The sequence below is a fragment of the Lichenostomus cassidix genome, chromosome 23, assembly GCF_008360975.1.
Source record: "Lichenostomus cassidix isolate B80296 chromosome 23, HeHo_3.0, whole genome shotgun sequence".
NCBI classification, from domain to species: domain Eukaryota; kingdom Metazoa; phylum Chordata; class Aves; order Passeriformes; family Meliphagidae; genus Lichenostomus; species Lichenostomus cassidix.
Genome location: NC_139503.1, coordinates 3,048,213 through 3,061,084, shown reverse-complemented (window position 1 = coordinate 3,061,084; position 12,872 = coordinate 3,048,213). Strand labels below are relative to the sequence as shown.

The 12,872-nt window shown below is 52.1% G+C and overlaps 2 protein-coding genes across 4 annotated transcripts; both read right to left on the bottom strand.

Moving 5' to 3' along the window:
* Positions 1-581: 581 nt before the first annotated feature.
* On the bottom strand, positions 582-6,261 carry ADPRS (ADP-ribosylserine hydrolase). 2 transcript variants are annotated; one of them, XM_085081400.1, is made up of 6 exons: positions 5,993-6,261; positions 4,570-4,666; positions 3,680-3,887; positions 3,406-3,590; positions 3,214-3,314; positions 582-2,703 (listed from the first exon to the last, which is right to left on the bottom strand). In XM_085081400.1, the coding sequence occupies exons 1-6, from the start codon at positions 6,219-6,221 to the stop codon at positions 2,411-2,413; spliced, it is 1,113 nt and encodes a 370-aa protein (XP_084937526.1). In that variant the 5' UTR covers positions 6,222-6,261; the 3' UTR covers positions 582-2,410. The 2 variants fall into 2 exon arrangements, with proteins under 2 accessions (XP_084937526.1, XP_084937527.1); XM_085081401.1 differs by having other exon boundaries at positions 6,197-6,236.
* A 134-nt stretch (positions 6,262-6,395) lies between these two features.
* Positions 6,396-12,816, bottom strand: TEKT2 (tektin 2). 2 transcript variants are annotated; one of them, XM_085081399.1, is made up of 10 exons: positions 12,719-12,816; positions 11,363-11,534; positions 10,851-10,976; positions 9,977-10,182; positions 9,322-9,465; positions 8,734-8,848; positions 8,286-8,393; positions 7,769-7,912; positions 7,485-7,564; positions 6,396-6,805 (listed from the first exon to the last, which is right to left on the bottom strand). In XM_085081399.1, the coding sequence occupies exons 2-10, from the start codon at positions 11,516-11,518 to the stop codon at positions 6,604-6,606; spliced, it is 1,281 nt and encodes a 426-aa protein (XP_084937525.1). In that variant the 5' UTR covers positions 11,519-11,534; positions 12,719-12,816; the 3' UTR covers positions 6,396-6,603. The 2 variants fall into 2 exon arrangements, with proteins under 2 accessions (XP_084937525.1, XP_084937524.1); XM_085081398.1 differs by having other exon boundaries at positions 12,656-12,808.
* Between the last annotated feature and the right edge of the window lie 56 nt (positions 12,817-12,872).

Below are 12,872 nucleotides of genomic sequence, written 5' to 3'. Positions count from 1 at the left end.
GTCTCCAGAAATTCAGTTTTAAAAAAGGTTGAAACCCAGATCCTTCCAGCCTGGTGATTATTAATTTGAGGAACTCAAGTTGAAGTCTTAGGGATTCCCTTTCCCTTCTGTATGGTTTTTTTTCATTATTTTTTTTTATTGCTATGTCACACACCTTGGCCACAGCCAACCTCCATCCTGAGTGAGTCAGCAGCACTCAGGACTGGTGAATCACCTGCAGCAAAGCACCTTCCCAAGGCTCACAGTCCAAAGAGATGAAAATGTATTTTCTCACCTGATCTCACCTGGCAGAGGTGAAACATTTCCAGAGAAGCCTGGTTGACCCAAAAGCCCATTCCAAGAAACAAGCCATCCTCCTGCTGCCATTTGTGGGGCTCCCAGCAAACTCCCTGGTCTCTGCACCACCATCACATGCTGGATTCCAGCACCTGAACTCTTTCCCCAGGCTGGAAGGTAAAGGGGCCTTTCCAGAGACACTCCCTGCAATGCTTGGTGTCAACTCACCCTTGTACCAAGAACCACTTTCTTGGCAATGAGGATGCACAACTTCATGACTTGAGTGAAAATACAGGAGCAGTGGCTACTTAACAAAGATAACTGAGGGGTTTTATTTCTTTTGAAGGAACCTAAAGGGTTTAGGACACATCTAAGTTCTGGCCCAAAGAGCTCTAGTCTTTAAACAGGAGCTCTTTGCTTGTCAGTTCCAAACATTTAAAATTATAAAGCCGCTTTAAAAGAAAAATATCTTCTTTTAAATAATTCCGTGAATCTGGTTGCCCCTTTGGCAGAGTAATGTGGAAAACCTGATATTTGACATCTCAGATCTGCAGCACAATACAAAAATATACAACAGACCAAAATTCCACATGTTCCCAGGACAAGAATCCATTTATACAAGGAAAACCCATTAAAGCATCACACAAAAGACTGGCACTTGAAGGAAGCAGACCACAGGAAAAACTGGAAGGACCTGTGGCAGCCAGATTTCCCCATGTGCATGCAGCCTGACACAGCCACCACGTGCCGACACCACCGGGGAGCACAATGGCCACTTCCCGGTGTCACAAGACATACTGCAGAAATAACAAGAGTAACACTGTCACATTCAAGTTTATAAACATTTCCATATGATGACTTTTTGTTTTCAATTATTAAAAAGCTTCCAACCCTTTCTAGACGTGCCATTCCCAGGCTGTTTTCTCCCTTTTTGATCAGCTCCACTAGGCAAAGGTTTAAAATGTAAAATTCTGGAACACAGCTGTGCTTGAATGTTCTTGGCCACTGACACCAGCTTCTTTTAAACATTGATGTCCCCAGTTAACCCACCTTTCCCTTTAATTTTGGGGAAATTTTTACCAAGTACAGAGGTTTAGACTGTGAGAAGTTAACTCCTGCATCCTGCTCAAGTCACTTCTGTGACTGATTGCAGCAGAACCAGGAATTCTATCCCTGTGCAACATCAGGTTTCACAAACACCTCTACTCCCAGATCTGCATTCCACAGGAGCTGGACTCCAATGATTCTTGTGGGTCGCTTTCAACTCGGGGTATTCTGTGATTTAAACAGGAATCTCACTTGGTGCTTTGGGCATATACAGGACTTTAAAAATACAAGATGCAAGGATTAGGAACACAGGAGCAGCCAGAGTGGCTGCAGCAGTGTGACAGCAGCTGTGCAAGAGTGGACAAAGTGCAGCAGGTGCCTCTTGGATCACATGACCAAGGACACAGGAAGAGCAGCAATTAGTGACACTCTCTCTCACAGAGACACAGGTCTCTCACAGAGCCATGAGCAATGCAAAGAAATCCCTTCTCCTTTCCCCAGCCCTTCTCATTCTACCTTTAGGGCAACAAACCTCCCTGGGAAGTCTGCGCTCCGTTATCCTAACTCAGCACAGGTGACAACCTGGGCCACCAGGACTCTCTGGTAACTTCTGTGACATCCCTTAGCTGGCCAGCTGAGAGTGACTTGCTGCTGTACCAGGGGTGTGGAGCCTCCCAAAGCCACTGAACAAGCCACTGACCAGCAAAACACAGCCCACAGACACAGGAGTAGAGGAAAACGGAGAAAGTCCACTGATTCAAACACCCACCAGTAACTGCAATGACAAATGGCACAACGGTGGACACAGCAAGCAGCAGAAATCCCATAGAAAATGAGACACTCCTGTACACTCAGGGGAGCTGCACCCACTGTCCAAGTGCAGCCACTTCCCAGCTGATCTGTGACTGAAAAGGATGTCCCCTCTCTTCCAAGCTGGCTCATGCTCCCAGCTGACAGCAGCAGGCACCCTTCCCAGGTGAGGCTCGCTGGCGTCAGCTGATGGCACAGATCCACCACTGGGTCTGACCAGAGAAGCAGAGCTAACCATCCCTTTGCCTTCAGGAAAGCCCTGGAGCTTCCCCAGAGCTCAGAGCCGCTGGCAGTAGAGTTCATAGAGGCTCTTGGCCATCCTCTGGGTCTCCTGAAAAGCCTCACAGCTCTGCTCCCAGCTAGGGGGCACCTGCTCCTCCCCGTAATAGGCCCCGGCGATGGCCCCTGCCATGGTGGCGATGGTGTCCGTGTCTCCTCCCAGGGAGATGCAGTAGATGATGGTTCTCTGCAGGGCGTTGTAGTGCTCAGGAATGTCGGGATCAGCGTCCATGCAGCGCAGGAAGGAGTAAATGGCAGTGGGGACGGAGCGCAGCGCGGCGATGCCATTGCCTGGAACACATGCCGTCATCACCCTCTGGGTTTCCTTCCTTTTCCCTTCCTATTGCAACTTCCTGTTGCCAGTGACTTTCCATATTGACATCACGGATTTTACCAGGAAAAGGTGTAAGTTTGTGCTTCAGAAATCCCCCAAGTTCCCCAGTACCACTCACATCCTGCAGAGCAATTCCCAGTTACCCCAGCACAGTCTGGCCATACCCATCTACTCATCTCCATCCAACATGACAACCCAACAGCCCTTAGAAATCTTGGAATATTAAGAAACATTATGAAGATAACATTTTCTTAAAAAGACCTTTTTTTCCTTCCATCAATACAGATGGAATCACTGGGTTGAGACTCAGTTTTCCTGACTGGTGAGCACAGGCAGCTTTTCCAGCACATTCTGTGCCTGACAAGCAGCACAGGCCAAAGATGAATCTGAAGACACATCTACCAGCCTTGCTGAGTTAGTCCTGCTTCCAGCTCTTTCCTATTGCTTGTACTAAGAAAGGTACTCACCCAACTCAAACAATACATCTTCTTTGGGAACACTGTTGAGCTCCAAAAATTCCTTGATTTTCTTCAGACGCCTGGAAAATGGTAAATCCTCAAACCCCAGCCTGTAAACAGAGAGTGCAGTGAGAAGAAGAGAACATAAAAAGCCAGAAGAAGCCACCACAGCAGGGTTGGGGCTTCCCCACAGCTACTCACGCTCGGGCATCACTGAGGGACTTGTCATCTGCCTCCACGTGCTCCATGTGGCTGATGAGCTGCTCCAGGAAGGCTTCCCTGCTGAGCCCTTCCTGCAGGGCCAGGTGCACAGCCAGGGCCTGTAGGATGGCCCCGTTGTAGCCCAGGGAGTTAGCATGGGTCAGCTCCGCGCTCAGCTTTGCAAACTGCCAAAGAAACCCCAGTGTCAGCAAAGCTTCCTGGGATGCTCCCCTGGCAGCAGGGATGCCCAGAGGGGCCCAGAATGTTCCATTACCTTCTTGACATCCTGGATGTCGGAGTAGACGAGGGAGATGCCAGCCACCCTCATGGCCCCGCCGTTCCCATAGGAGCCCTTCCCGTTGAACTGGGCTCTTGCAGGCTCAAACACATCGCTGCACTTGGGGCTCAGGAGCTTCTTGAAGACGTTGACAACGGCCATCCCATAACCTCTGTTGGGCTCCTTCTTGAACTCCTCAGCAAACCTGGTGTGGGCAAGGGGGAAAACACCCGGGAGGTTTGGTGTGTTACTGGGGTTTGTGATTGGATGAAGCCTCTTGCTACAGTGAATTAATAACACACACAGAAATCAGTGACAGTCAGGGTTCAGTGACTCAGTTCTGCAGGGAAACAATTCCCAAAAACAGTGTGAAAGGAGGATGTATAAACATCACCTTCCATAACCCACTTGTTTCCCTCTCAACTCTGCCTCAAAATAGAAGCAAACTAGAAACATTTCCGTGGGTCACAACCACAAGGAAAGTCTTTTGTTCAAGTTCAATGGAAGAGTTTTCTAAACAAAGAAATGCTTTCCCTTAAGTGGAACCAAATGCTCCTAGGGCTGGGGATTCAACAGGGAAACAGATCATAAACAGAGTCAAGCTGAGCTCACTCCTATTCCCTCACTAAATTAAGGGCAGCACAAACATAAATAGCAACAAATAAACATGAAATGAAATGTTTCTGGAATCTGCAAGCGTTCTCCTCCCAAAGGTGAACATTGAAGCTGATACTGCTGCACAGGCACGGCAAAACAACAACAAACTAAAGGATTAACCACCTCTTTCCTAATTTCTTCCTATCCATGAATTAGCAATTACTCTGCCCCTGTTCCATTCCACAGACAATCACAGTGATGGTTTCACCTTCAGGAAGCCTCATCCTCACCTCTTGGCCATGTCGACCTCGTCAAACTCCCGCTTGGCCAGCAGTGACTGCACCACTGACCTGCTCATGGCCGTGTCATCCGTGTACGACAGCGACTCTGCAATGGGAGGGCAAAGAGTGACACCTCCAGCCAGGGACAAACTGCTCCTGCCCTTGGCCAGCACCACCCACATCTCCAAGGCCTGACTGTCACACGTTGCCTGGAACAGCTGTGGTTGCACCATCTCTGGAAGTGTCCAAGCCCAGGCTGGATGGGGCTTGCAGCAACCTGATCTAGTGGAAGGTGTCCCTGTCCATGGCAGGGGGTGGGACTGGGTGAGCTTTAGGTCCTTTCCAACTAAAACCTGTCTAGGATTTAAATTCCTCAGCACTCTGAGCTTGACACTACCACAGTCATCAGAGGAAGGAGACAGAGCCAGGGAGCTGCATCCACAGCTATAATGACACAAACTGTACTTCAAGATTAGTAAGAGCCAGAAGAGTGTTTGACATTCAGAAGCACATATAGACAAGAGTCAGGCCAACAGAGAATCACACATTCCCAGGATGGTCTGGGTTGGAGGGGATCTTAAAGCTCATCCAATTTCACCCTCTGCCATGGGCAGAGACACCTTTCACGATCCCAAATTGCTCCAAATCCTGTCCAATCTGGCCTTGGACACTTCCAGGGATAGCCGCAGCTCCTCTGGTCAACCTGTGCCAGGTCCTCACCGCTCTCACAGGAAGAATTTTTTCCCCATATCCCATCTAAGCCTGCCCTCTGGGAGTGGGAAGCCATTGCCCTTGTCCTGTCACTCCAGGCCCTTGTCAATAGCCTCCATCTTTCCTGCATGCTCCTCTCAGGCATTGGAAGATTGCAATCACTTCCTAGGAGTTAAATAACAACTCCGTGCTTCTCTCACTCTCCTCCTCTTCAAGTTTTGATACCTCTGCTCCCAGCTGACGCCCCAGCACTGTGACACCCGTTCCCAGCATACCCACGCCCCGACTTCCCTGGAGCATGAACAGCATGGGCTGAGCGCAGCAAACCACGGGTCCTTTCACACCAGCCGTGTCCCTAAGGAATCCTCAGGGAACGAGTATGGTCAGGGGGTTGAACCCCTACAGCACAGGGGCACAGGACAAAGCAGGGCAGGGCGCAGCCACGGCTGTCACAGGAGATGTGCCCTACGACCTGGTGAGGAGTAAGAACTGGAGGTATTCAAGTTTCCAGAGGGCAATGGTGCTGGGGTTACGGGACACATCTCAAAACCCAATCCTGGGGGTGCTGAGGGTGGGAGACAGACGCACCCCAAAGCACAGAGCCGGGGAGTGTTGAAGTCTAACCCCAATCTCCAATCTGCCGGGTGCCGTGCACAGCGGGCTGTGTGAAGGGGGGACCAGGGGGTGTCCCCCGCCCCGCTCCCCGCTCGCCCCCACGCACCTCCCCGTGCGCTCCCCGCCGCCTCCCCTCCCTCCTCAGGCGGCGCCGGTTCCAGCCCTTTGAGGAAACTCAGCAGCTCCGGCAGCTTCACGACGCTCCTGCCTTCGAAAACAGCTCCCAGGCAATCCCCCAACAACGCCCCGGCCAAGCAGCCCCGGAACCGAGCGGGGCCGGGCCGGGGCCGAACCGGGACCCGCCCGGGACCTGAAGCCGGACCCGCCGCCGCCATCTTGCCGCGCGCGGCGCCTTCTTCCTCCGGGACGCCAGGGGACACTGTGAGAGGAAGCCCCAAAGGCGCTGCGGCGCACACCGCCCCCTGGCGGCTCGGAGGACCGAGTTGCCGCCTGCACACCCGCCTGTTTCCTTAATCCCTCCTGGAATCCAGATGGATTTAATCACCGCGGATGACAACTGGGCACAGGCCCTTTATTGTTTATAAATCTTCTCGGAGCGCGGGAGGCTGTAAGCATCATCCAAGGGCCAGACGGTTATAAAACAAACTAGGAGGAGAATTCCATTCTCCCCAAACACGACACAGATGTCGCTTTTCCTCGCTACGGAACTGAATCACCGGGAGTTTTCCCCGCCGCGCTTGCACAATTCCTGGTGTTCTAAGCCAGCTCCAGCTGACTGTTCCTCGGCAGGTTCCTGGTGCGGCTGACAGCGTCAACCTCTGGGTCAAACTTCTCCACAGGGATCACGAGTTTTTTCCGGGTGTCCATGCACTTGTTGTCCAGCTGCAGAGAATTGGTTTTGTAGCCAATATCGGTCTGAATGCGGTGAAGCTGTCGGTAAAGAGCGTCCAAGGCATCCCTGGGAATGAGCAGAAGTGACAGGAGTTGGGATCAAATGCTGCATTTCTTCCCAGGAGCAGGTTACCCAGGGAATGGTCACAGCCATGACTCTGCCAGAGCTCAAGGAACATTTGGAAAACTCTCTCAAGCACAAGGTGGGATTGTTGGGGTGTCCTGTGCAGGGCCAGGAGTTGGACTCAGTGATTCTTGTGTGTCTCTCCTAACTCAGGATATTCCATTATTCTAAACTGGACAGGAAACACCCAACTTCCCACTTTCTGGCAGCATTTGGCCCTGTACAAAGAGCAAACTCATCAGATACTCATTGTTTGGGGCAGTGAATAGTGAGCCCACACACTGCTCTGAGAGGGCAGCAGAGATGTGCACCCAGGGAGCTGCCAACCCATAGCAGCACTTCTGTTTCTTCCTTTTCACCCTCTTTTTTGTCCCTTTTGGAAGAGTCAGGGCTTGGATGAATTCAGAGTCAAGCAGGGGCCGTGGAAGCCCCACTCCCCTCCCTGCACAGACCCCTCATACCTGCATCCTGTGCCCACCAAACCCAAACACTGCTGCCCCTCGTGAGCCCAAGAACCACAAGCACCATAAGGCAGGAGGTGTGCCTGGGGCAGGGACAGCCAGAGCCATGTCCTCCCAGGACACTGCTGGGCACTGCTCTGCCTGGAGAGCAGGACACTCACTGTGACTCCGTACGCTTCTGCTGGAGTGCGCGGATTGTCCCCTCCAGCTGCTGGACCTCATCTGTCAGTCCATACTGAGCCTGCAGGGAGGAGGGGACAGCACTTAACAGGGCTTTGACAAAGGCCAGAGTTCCCTCATTCCCCTCTCCCCCAGCTGTGACATTATTTCCTTGTTTTGCTATGTCACTGCAGGATCCATCGCTCAGCTGCTCCAAAACTCATGCACGTTTTTCAGAGCCACCTTCCCAGTCAGCTCCCTGCAGGGACAGTGCCAGGTGAGGTACCTGATCCCGGCAGAGCTCAAGGTGGGGTCGGTAGGTGCGGGTCTCCAGGCGGGTGTGAGCCACTTTCAGATCCAGTGTTCTCTTCCGGATATTTTCCTCCAACTGTCGGATCTCCTCCTCCATATCAGCAATTTCCTCCAAGGTCTAAGGATAAGGATTTGTGTCATGAGGGACAGTCTAGGATGCAGACCGGGAAACAGCCCCCATGTCTCTGAGAATTTTGCTGGGGATGGATTTTATTCAAGGGCTTCTGAGGACTGAATCCTCTGCCTCCACATGGACCTGGAGGGTCCTGTTGAGAAAAGAGGTGAAATAAAAAGGCCCAAACCTGGCAGTGCTGCTGAGCAGTGCCAGAGAAGCACCTGTGAGAGGTGGGATACTGCTGGGATCATATGTGTGCCACTGAACAGCAAACATATGGAAACTACTCCCAGGCCAAGTCACTTTCCATGTGACAGACTTTGGAATTCCATTCCCAGCCAGGGTTGTGGTAAGTGACCAAAGAAACAACACTTACATTCTTCTCCTGCCATCTCAGCTCACTAAGGGCTCCTTCCATGTCTCTAATCCTCTTCCTCAGGGCAAACTCTGTAGCTATACGCTGAGCATCCAACTCATTGTTTGTCTGAGGAGAGAACAGCTCCAGTCACACATGGCTACAAGGTGTCCGTGTCCCCTCCAGCTGTGCCTGGGAGGCTGGGACAAATCCAGGAGCAAAACCAGATGGGTTTGGCTGCTGCCACATGGGTGCAGGTCACACTTCCCCAGTAGCCAAAAGGCAGAGATCTATGAACAGGGACATGTCCTCCAGCTTGCTGAGACTGCTGCAAGCTCTGCAGCACAACCAATCTCCTATTTAAAACAAGAAGGCAGTTGTTCCCAGACAGACCCAAGGACATGGCTGCCACTGTCCCACACCAGATCCAGAATGGCACCACAGATTCCTGGCCAAGGTAGCCGTTTACCTGGGCGATGGTGAGGGTGATTGCTCCTCGGAGATCAACTGAGGCTCTCATTTCTGCCTCAGCACGGTCCTTGATGCACTGGTTGTTCAGTTCCCACTCACGAAGTGCAATTGTTCTGTGAACAAATCAGTAATGAAAATAAATTGAGTTTTTGCAAGACAGTTTAAAGGAATCACCTGCTGCAGGCCAGGATGGCAGCACAAAATGATTCTGGAAAGCTGGAGGCACATCTTGCCTGGTCTCCTCGGGCCCAACATCTGCTCCACCCAGGGACAGATCCAAACCATGGAAAGGAATGCCAAGCAAGTGCAAATGTGCAGCAGATCCCTCTGTGCTGTGCCAGAGGTGTCACCACACCATGAGTGTCACCTACAGCCAGGCAGGAAGGAGCAGGTCCCTGGACCCACTAGGTTTGTGGTGACAATTTAGCTACCTCCCAAAAGTCTGTGGTTTCCCCATGCCACAGCCAACTTCTGTTCTGCACTCTTTCCAAAACTGTACCCATCAAACCAGGACACAGCATGGAAGGAAAAAGCATCCCAGGGCTCGGTGTGGATTTAGCCACACAAGGACAGATTCTTTCCTTACCCATCTGGGATCCGTGTTGGGTTGACCTTGAAGGAGATGTTGCCTGAGGTGACGTTGAAGGACAAGCACTGCCGGTCAAGTTCCAATGCTTCCACCTTGTGCCGGTGGTCACAGCTCAGCTGCTGGCGAGTTTCCTTTAAAAGGCTGCATAGAGCAGGGCTGGAGTCAGAGGGGAGCAGGCCCAGGGCAGTGGCAGCTCACAATTCCCAAAGCCTTCATCACCATGTCAGTCATCTTTGCGAAATGAATGATGAACTCCCACCCTCCCCGGGAATTGGGCCTGACCTGCCCAGCACTGCCTGCCTGGCTGCCACAGGCTCTGCGCTGGCATCACCCTGGAGAATGGTGGATTCCACAGTGGAGAATGAAGGATTACCACAGCATATCAGGGCCTGACAGCTTTAACACGTCCCTGCCACTGATTCCTAAACCAGGCAGGTGGCACAAGAGATCTGGGACAAAATTCCCAAAGTGTGCTTGTGAGGTCTCCCTTGACACACCCTTCCCTTCCAACCCCCAGACCGACAACCATCCAAGTTTTCTGTGTGGTTCCTTGCCTGCCTGCCCATCTCAGTGTGGTATTAGAGGCACATTAAATATCTGGGGCCAAGCAAGGAGAGCAGAGTCATTGGCCAAAAGCTGAGTCATTCCTCACCAGAGCTGTTTGAAGGCTTCATCCACTCGCTGCTGCAGCTCTTTCTTGGTTTTCTCAATCACCTTCACCTCTCTGATTAGCTCCTCTTCCACAGGGTCCCTCACCACATCAATGTCACGACGGCTCTCACGGAATGTCAAGCACTCAATGGCAACATCCAAACACAAGTTCTTTGCCTGAATGGCATTTTCTGCTGCCAACTTCACCTGAAAGAAGCAGTCAAACAGGTGTGGGGTGGATCTTTTAGGGATGGGAGGAAGAAAGGAAGGGGAACCCACCCACACCACCACTAATAGGAACTCGCACTGTCTTTGCAGTTCTGGAACCTTTTAGCAAGTTGGGAATAAAAATTGCCAGATCCAAACACCTTAGTCCCCTACACCTGCCATTTGGATTGGGAATCACACCTTGCTGGGGGTTAACAACTCCAGAAGCAGCAGCAGCTTCTGACTTTAGAACTCACAGTATCAGAGATGTCCCATTGCTATAGCTTCTCTATTTAAAACCAAACATATTTGAAGTATGGTGTTAACATATTTCTTATTATCCTCCAGAGCTTTGTAAAAAGTCCAAACAACAAAATCCACCCAGAAATCCAAACAGGAGCATGCAATGCACAGCTGCATGACACAGCTTGGCTCAGCCAAGAACACGGTGGTTTGCTTTCCAGGAAGTCATTTTATCAAGTATGGATCTTGGTATAAAATATACATATATATAAATACATATATACATATATACATATATATATCTAGTGATAAGCCCCCCTTAAACTTCAGATGGGCTTGCCCATTGCACAAGACAAGCCTCAATTATTTCACATCCCATGTTTAGAGTGTAAGTTCCTTTCCAGCCATCTGCCTTGCCAACATACTTTGGATAAGGCATCGATTTCCAAATCTATGTCTGTGAGGCATCTGGCCATGATCTCTCTCCATCTGTCCACGCTGGTGACACGATCATTGAGGCGGGTTCGAGTGTTGTGCTCATCCCATTTTGCCTGGAATTAGAGAGAAATGCCATTACTCTTTTTAAACTTGTAGTTGTGAATCTTGCTGAAGCCTTCCCCTGTCTTCAGAACTGACTGAGCCTCTCACAGGAATATAACATGTTGCCATTTGGTCTCATAGTCATTTGCACAAATGGAGAGCACAGAGAACAGCACAAGTGGCAATGGATGCGAGAAACATACTCAGGGATTTCATGACTGTACAGAAACATCATTGTGGGTGGGTTTAGAGAGAGTAAATGTACATATTTAGCATGCTCTGTACAGGTAAAGCCCTTTATTCCCTCATCCATACACCCAAATCTAGACACTTTCCACGGTTCCTCAGCCCACTACCCTGACAAACCTGGGAGCAGCCCCCCTGCCAGAGAGCCCACCTGGTTGCCGGTTTCATTGCGGAGAACTCGTCCTTCCTGCCGGATATGATGGGAGTTATAACGCTGCTGTTCAGCGTCGGCTGAGATGAGGAGGGAGTTGTTGTGCCAATCCGGCATGGTGAAGCGCTGCCCCGGCTTTACGCTCAGCGACGCCATCTCGCTGAACAGGTGACTGAAAGGGAGTGAAAGATGTATGTGTTTGTTCATGGAAATACACCTGAAATGGAGCTGCAGCCACAAACTGCAGAGCTCTTCAGGAGAAAAGCATCAGCAAGCTGCAACCTGGCACCTGGCCTAATGCATACACATGTTCTTAAAATGGGGGAGCGCGAGGGTAGGTGATAGGAGCCATCCTTTGCCCTGGCCCAGGGGGAAAACCTGTCCCACCTGTCCCTCCCTGGAAATGGAGCTGTTTGCAGGGACAAGGAGCTGCTCACAGCACCAGCTCCCATATGGTATTTACTGAGCTTGGACAAAATTGTTGAGGACATGACTGATTCTGTTGTGCTACCGCTGAAGGCTCAGCCCAGGGCTGTGATCCCAGAGGACTCCAAGGCTTTGCAGGAACAGCAGAGTTTTTAGGCTTCTCCCTTTTCACCCAGCATATCCTGCACAACGGGCAGGAACTGCAGACCCCACTCCAGAAGGTCCGAGGGGCTGCAAGTGCCCAAACCTACAGTCAGGAGCAGTTGTGGGACAGAACCCTTGGCAGCAGGATACCCCATGGCTGCCGCAGCCCCTCGGGTGCAGGGCACTGGGCCGAGATAACCACTGATATCCTCGAGATAACCACCGACACCAAGGGCTGACGGGGATGTGCAGCCCAGGAATCCCTGAAGGGAAGAAAGCCGGGAGGGAGGGCACAAAGGGCGGCAGACCACAGGGGCCCGACCACAGCTGGAGGGGAAAAAGTGAAAGGGCAGAAAAAGGGAAAGAGGGAAGAGGGGAGGAACTCAGCCGTCAGCTCGGAAGGGGCCTCACCCCGATCGCTGTGAGGGCACTGAGCTCCTCCGGGCTGACCCTGCTCCCTCCCCGCCTCAGGGCCGAGCCAGGCCGGGGCCACTCTCTGCCTCAGTGTTCCTGCCTGATTTCCCTGTCTCCACTCACCGTTCCCAGCCGATCTCCCCCTCTTCCCCCTCTCCGCTCACCGCTCTCAGTTGACCACCACTATCCCCTCACTGTTCCCGGCCAACCACCACTATCTCCTCACCTTTCCCGGCCGATCCTCCCCGCGCCCCCGCCGTCCCCGGGCGATCCGCTCTCTCCCCTCACGGTTCCCCTCTCTCCCCTCACCGTTCCCGGCCGATGCTCGCTGTCCCCTCGCCGTTCCCGGCCGATCCCCCCCTCTCCCCTCACCGTTCCCGGCCGCTCTCCGCTGTCGCCTCACCGTTGCTGTCTCGCCCCGGGCTCGAGCGGTGCCGTTGCCGGTGGCCCGGCAGGTGCGGCGGCGGCTCTAGGGTAGATAGGGGTGACAGGGACACTGCAAACCGCAGCAAATCCCATACGATAA

Coding starts and splice junctions, on each gene's coding strand:
- TEKT2 (XM_085081399.1), bottom strand. CDS start 11,518: ATGGCGTCGCTGAGCGTAAAGCCGGGGCAGCGCTTCACCATGCCGGAT. Junction 10,977..11,362: donor GCAATGAAACCGGCAACCAG/GTGGGCTCTCTG, acceptor CTCTAATTCCAG/GCAAAATGGGATGAGCACAA. Junction 6,806..7,484: donor CAGAAGCGTACGGAGTCACA/GTGAGTGTCCTG, acceptor GCTCATTCCCAG/GGATGCCTTGGACGCTCTTT.
- ADPRS (XM_085081400.1), bottom strand. CDS start 6,221: ATGGCGGCGGCGGGTCCGGCTTCAGGTCCCGGGCGGGTCCCGGTTCGG. Junction 4,667..5,992: donor GGCGGGGAGCGCACGGGGAG/GTGCGTGGGGGC, acceptor CTCCCATTGCAG/AGTCGCTGTCGTACACGGAT. Junction 3,888..4,569: donor GAGGTCGACATGGCCAAGAG/GTGAGGATGAGG, acceptor TGCCCACACCAG/GTTTGCTGAGGAGTTCAAGA.